The following is a 5,938-nucleotide window of genomic DNA, read 5'->3' as shown; positions in this document are numbered from 1 at the left end:
TGGTTATTGCAATTTCCCACTTGCAGTCCTAGGTGGCCAAACTTCCTAAAATGGTAGGTTTAACACACCACTGGTGCACACGTGCAGACACAGGTTGATGTGTTTCTGCTCGTAAATAAATGATAACTAGAGAGAGAGAGAGAGAGAGAGAGAGAGATTCATTCGGTCATAAGAAAATCAGCAGTACATGTAACATTTTCGGTAGCCCTGCAGTAAATACAAGCTTGTACGAAATATTATATGCATGTTGAACTTATATACTTGCAGAAAGGACTGGCTACACCTGGTCTTTGGAATGAAAATTAGAGTAGTTCTACATCTACTTATAAGTCGATGCAGAGAACACACTCTTTACACCGTTGACATGACATGATTTAATTTATTAGAGATTTGAATTTGAAATTTCTCTTACAAATCAAGTACACACCGGCTTACAAATAGAATTTTCCAGAAAATTATGATTGGCAAATTTACAACTTCAATTGGAAACAGAAGCACATGAGTTCTAGGAAAAAGGAAAATACTGTTTAACTATACACTAGGCCACTGGGGACTCACCACCTGCACAAGCCAATCAATTCATCAACTTCACATTTGATGTCTTCAATAACAAACAGCATAATTGATTTTGAAGCACAAAATAGAAATTTGAGGGAGATTGAAATGAAGATAAGGTCCATAATCCTCCAGAAAGCAACTTCTAATATTATGAACAAAACCAGGAGATAGATTAGTGACATACAGAACCATTTATGTCTTGATATTTCTCCTCAAAGACAGTAGATTTAAATGGCATTATTGATCTTTTCCATCTGTTCATTGGAAAATCGTTAATAGAAAGCGAATCTCAAGTGTGCTAAACACTAATCTCATTCTGCTAGCAACAATTGAGGGTTCCTCAGCTTGTCCCTCTACTGCCATTTGCTCTAGTTGAAGAGTCTTTACTGGAAGCCTTCATTAATCATACGAAATAATTAGCTAAAAGGTGTGAGGAGATTTTAGTGCTTGACATGTGAACATAGGTCAACACTGCTTGAAAGCAAGATTTAAATCTACAGGAGGAATTAAACACATATTTTCACAGCATGAACAAATGAGATATATTAATCAATGAGTCAGGCTGTTGGGAAGTTAGCAGAGTTGCAATTTACACAAGTGAAAAAAATATCAAAGAGGCAGGTTTATGTACAAATGTAATAAAAACATTCAAGTAACGAGTAGGTAAGTAGTATTGTCATATTTGAGAAGAATGGTAACTCAAGTTTCATTGACAAAGATGGCAGGCTTCATCCATTACCGGAATCTGACTGCCTTCATATCACTATACAAACACACTTGAAAATACTCTTGCAACTAAAATAAAAACATAATATGCTAAGAGCACCTCACCATGTCATTCCCCTCAAAAAGTATGCATTTGCTATAATAGCACAAAAGCCTTTCCACTGAAGCCTCACTTCATCTGACACTGAGGGTGTAGCTGACCATCTAACAATAGTGGGCTGCGGTGTACACAAGATGGTGATGAATATAATACTCAACCACAGAATGCACTCATCAACCTGTATTGTGAATTAGAGAAAAAAAAAATGAGATTATAATTCTCAAACCATTTAGCAGATGTAGTGACCGCCAAAAATCATACCATATACAGAGGTAGTTTGCATCTAGCATACAAGCTCATGATCAAGTTTGTAAATGACAACTGCTTCTATAGTCCACATTCTACAGAGATGAACCTATTTGCTTCAAATAAGACTGACTAAAAGCTACTACAAAGTTCACAACCATAATCATCGGAAGATAATGCAAATTGTAAAAGTAATTATGCTCAAGAGTCGCACAATGACAAATAATTCAGGCTGAACCATGTAGAAGTGACTTACCTCTTCTGAGATAATTTTAGATTTCAAGTTAGTCGTTCCACCATAATTTTGCATTGCTTCTATTTCAACACTAGATTCCTTCATATCATTAAGTTCTTTTCTTAATCCTTCATCGGTACAGCCCAGTGCATGGGCATTCACCCCAGCATGGATAAACTCCTGGTACAATTAACTAAACACTTTATTCCGAACAAGACAATAGACTATTGTAATAAACAACAGAGCAATACAATAAATATACTTTTAAGTTGTCACCTCCTCCGCGGCCAACAGCCATCTTGTATCGCTTAAACAGACTGATTGCTATGTGGCGTGATGATCGGTAAACGTATTCAATGCTAAACGTATCAAGCGTGTAAAAGACCACAGAACTTACAGGGGGAAAAAGAAATCAGTTCAGTCAGCCTACCAGCCATCTCTTTGATGCTACATGGTGCGATACATGATGGGTCTTAAGTTGATCACGGCCTTTCAAAGAAAATGAGGAATTATATAGTGCATCACTACACGGATTCCATAATAGGCTGGGAAAGATTGAAGTACTATTAACCGAAAAATTGACATGGGTAATCTTGCATGAAGATGCTTCGTGAATTGTCATAGCCCGCGGAGCATACGGCATCTGTTAGGGAAATCAACACAGCGGAAGGGATAAAAGCGGTAATAAAAGAGTACACTCATGCACTCAGTGACACCAAAAATTTAACGTGGTTCGGCAACTGCCTACATCCACAGAAAAGAGCTTCACTAATAAATAGTGGCACACAAGAAAATATTACAGAGGAGGAGGATCACACTCTACTCAACTCAACTCTCTTCTTTTCTCTCAGAGCTCTCTCGGCTCTCTCTCTTTTCTTTTCTTTGGGTGTATCTGAGACTCTCGCCAGAAGCCTCAATTTATAGATGCATTGTTTTACGTATGAATGCATTTATTGTTGCATTCAATGGACAGTTGAGAGTTGGGCGTTAGGGGTTAAGCAGCAAGCAGTCAACAATGACTGCTTGCTTGGGCAGGGACTCAACAATTCTCCCCCTCCATGCCCATTTATCTAGATGCTCTCCATCCCAGCTATGTCTCTGCATAGCTCAAGCTTCTCACTTGTAACCACCTTCGTCAGCATGTCCACTGGATTCTCTTTCGTATGGATCTTCACAAGCTTCAACAACTGTTGTTCCATCGCTTCGCGTATCCAATGATAGCGGATGTCAATATGCTTGGTGCGGGAGTGGTACATTGAATTCTTGCTCAAGTCTAGAGCACTTTGACTATCACAATGTACCTTGTAGTCCTCTTGACTAACTCCTAGTTCTTGGAGAAAACGTTTCATCCACAACATCTCTTTTCCAGCTTCTGCTGCGGCAATGTACTCTGCCTCCGTTGTGGATAAAGCAACACACTTTTGCAACTTGGACTGCCAAGAGACAGCTCCTCCTGCAAAGGTGAAGAGAAATCCTGAAGTAGATCTCCTGCCATATCTGAATCTGTATAGCCTTCCAAAACTGGTTTAGCTCCCCCAAAACACAAGCACATATTCGATGTACCTTTCAGGTACTTGAGAATCCACTTGACTGCTTCCCAATGATCCTTTCCTGGATTTGAAAGGAATCTGCTCACCATGCCTACAGCATGAGCAATATCTGGTCTGGTACAAACCATTGCATACATCAGGCTTCCTACTGCTGAAGAGTAGGGGACTGCTTCCATTTCTTCAATCTCTTTCTTTGAAGAAGGACACGAGCTCTTGCTCAACTTGAAGTGGTTTGCAAGTGGAGTTTTGACTAGCTTAGCATCTCCCATGTTGAAACGTCTAATGACCTGTTCAACATATTTTTGTTGTGATAGCCACACCCTTTTGACTTTCCTATCACGAACAATCTTCATGCCCAAAATTTGCTGTGCTGGGCCTAAGTCCTTCATGTCAAAGGACTTGGATAGTTCCTTATTTAGTTTGTTAATCATGGACCTATCCTCACCAACGATTAACATATCATCAACGTAAAGAAGGAGTATGACAAACTTGTCATTCTGGAACCTTCGAACATAGACACACTGATCTGCAACAAGTCTCTTGTAACCATGACTCATCATGAATGAGTCGAACTTCTTGTACCATTGCCTCGGCGCTTGCTTGAGGCCATAGAGACTCTTCTTCAGCCTGCAGACTAAGTGATCTTTTCCTGGAGCTGCAAACCCTTCTGGTTGCTCCATATAGATTTCCTCCTCCAAATTTCCATGGAGAAAGGCTGTCTTCACATCCATCTGTTCGAGTTCCAAATTCAAGCTGGCTACCAATCCGAGTATGACTCGAATTGACATCATTTTCACTACTGGAGAAAATATCTCGTCAAAATCGATTCCCTTCTTCTGCTGGAATCCTTTGACAACCAATCTGGCCTTGTGCTTTATCAGCTTTCCTTGACCATCTTTCTTCAGCTTGAACACCCATTTGTTCTTTAGGGCTTTCTTTCCTTCAGGAAGTTTCACCAACTCATAGGTCTGATTTTTCTGCAAAGAACTCATCTCTTCTTGCATTGCCTGCACCCATAGGCTTTTATCAGCATGAGTTTGAACTTCCTGGAAGCTCTCTGGCTCCCCCTCATCAGTAAGCAGAATATAGTCTGATTCCGAATATCTCCTCGACGGAATCAGTAGGCGGCCTCTTGCCGATCTTCTTGGTTCATCAACCAAAGGAGGTTCATCACCATCTATCCCTTGTGGTGGTACACCAGCTGCTGGTGGAGAGGATTCTTGCTCCCCCTGCTCGACACCCTGAGCTTCTTCTTCTGCTTCTGGATCTCGATCCTGCATTTCCTCATTATCTGTGGCGGACTGTAATGGTGCAGGGTTTGGAGTATCGGAACTAAGCTCTCTTGATGAAGCTTCAGTTCCTATGTTCTGGTTTTCATGGAACACAACGTCCCTACTTCTGACAATTCTCTTTGTCACTGGATCCCATAACTTGTATCCGAATTCTTCATCTCCATATCCAACAAAGATACATGGAGTTGACTTGACATCGAGCTTCTGTCTCAGCTCATTGGATACGTGTGCAAAGGCTTTGCACCCAAACACTCTCAGGTGAGAGTAAGAGACATCTTTTCCAGACCAAACCTTCTTAGGAATTTCAAATTCCAGTGGTGCAGAAGGTGATCTGTTGATCAGGTAACAGACAGCTAGAACAGCTTCACCCCATAATGGCTTTGGTAACTTGGCCATACTGAGCATGCATCTTGTTCTTTCAATGATAGTCCGGTTCATTCTTTCGGCTACACCATTGTGCTGAGGGGTATATGGGACCGTCTTCTCATGTCGAATACCGCGATCAGCGCAGTATGCAGCGAACCTTTTGGAGACATATTCTCCTCCGTTGTCCGTTCGCAAGCACTTCAACTTCTTTCCCGTCTCTCTTTCCACTAGGGTGTGGAAATTCTTGAAGTGCTCGAAGACCTGATCCTTTGACTTCAAAACATATACCCAGACTTTTCGTGAAGCATCATCAATGAATGTCACGAAATATCTATTACCTCCCAATGACTCTTCTTCCATGGGACCACATACATCAGAGTGTACCAGACTCAACAACTCTGATCTTCTCTTCGTAGAGGATTTAAACGAGACTCTACATTGTTTGCCAAACAAACAGTACTCACAAGGGTTTAACGCTGTTCCTTTGGCAACTTTGATGAGTGCCTTCTTCGCAAGCGTATCCAACCCTTTCTCACCCATGTGTCCGAGTCTCTTGTGCCACAGATTTGGTGATGCCTCGTCTTCCACTGCATTGAGGCTATCAGAACCGATCTTCACATGGGTCTTGTACAACGTACCGCAAATATGTCCTCGGGCGACAACTATGGCACCTTGTGACAGCTTCCAAGTGCCTTTGCTGAAGTAGTTGTCATAGCCCTGTCGATCAAGGGCTGTCCCGGAAATCAGGTTGAGCCGAAGGTCAGGAATGTGTCGAACATCTTTCAACACCATGGTGCAACCAACGTTGGTTTTTATCTGCACTTCGCCAACTCCCACAATCTTCGAGGAACTGGCATTCCTCATC

At 41.5% G+C, this 5,938-nt stretch overlaps 1 protein-coding gene across 1 annotated transcript; it reads right to left on the bottom strand.

Annotated features, from left to right (window-relative positions):
* Positions 1–531: 531 nt before the first annotated feature.
* On the bottom strand, positions 532–2,508 carry LOC118348225. Its single transcript, XM_035689271.1, has 6 exons — positions 2,504–2,508; positions 2,128–2,224; positions 1,887–2,045; positions 1,390–1,562; positions 849–952; positions 532–563 (listed from the first exon to the last, which is right to left on the bottom strand). Exons 1-6 carry the CDS (start codon positions 2,506–2,508, stop codon positions 532–534), a joined length of 570 nt encoding a protein of 189 aa, XP_035545164.1.
* Positions 2,509–5,938: the final 3,430 nt, after the last annotated feature.

Source organism: Juglans regia, chromosome 4 (assembly GCF_001411555.2).
Source record: "Juglans regia cultivar Chandler chromosome 4, Walnut 2.0, whole genome shotgun sequence".
NCBI classification, from domain to species: domain Eukaryota; kingdom Viridiplantae; phylum Streptophyta; class Magnoliopsida; order Fagales; family Juglandaceae; genus Juglans; species Juglans regia.
The sequence above is the reverse complement of the archived record's forward strand: the minus strand, read 5'-3'. Positions and strand labels throughout refer to the sequence as shown.

What these genes read in the sequence shown, in the direction of transcription:
- LOC118348225 (XM_035689271.1), bottom strand. An exon ending in GAGGAGGTGACAACTTAAAA is followed by an intron (nt 2,046 to 2,127) that starts GTATATTTATTG and finishes TAATTGTACCAG; the next exon opens with GAGTTTATCCATGCTGGGGT. An exon ending in ATTAGTGTTTAGCACACTTG is followed by an intron (nt 564 to 848) that starts AGATTCGCTTTC and finishes ATTGGCTTGTGC; the next exon opens with AGGTGGTGAGTCCCCAGTGG.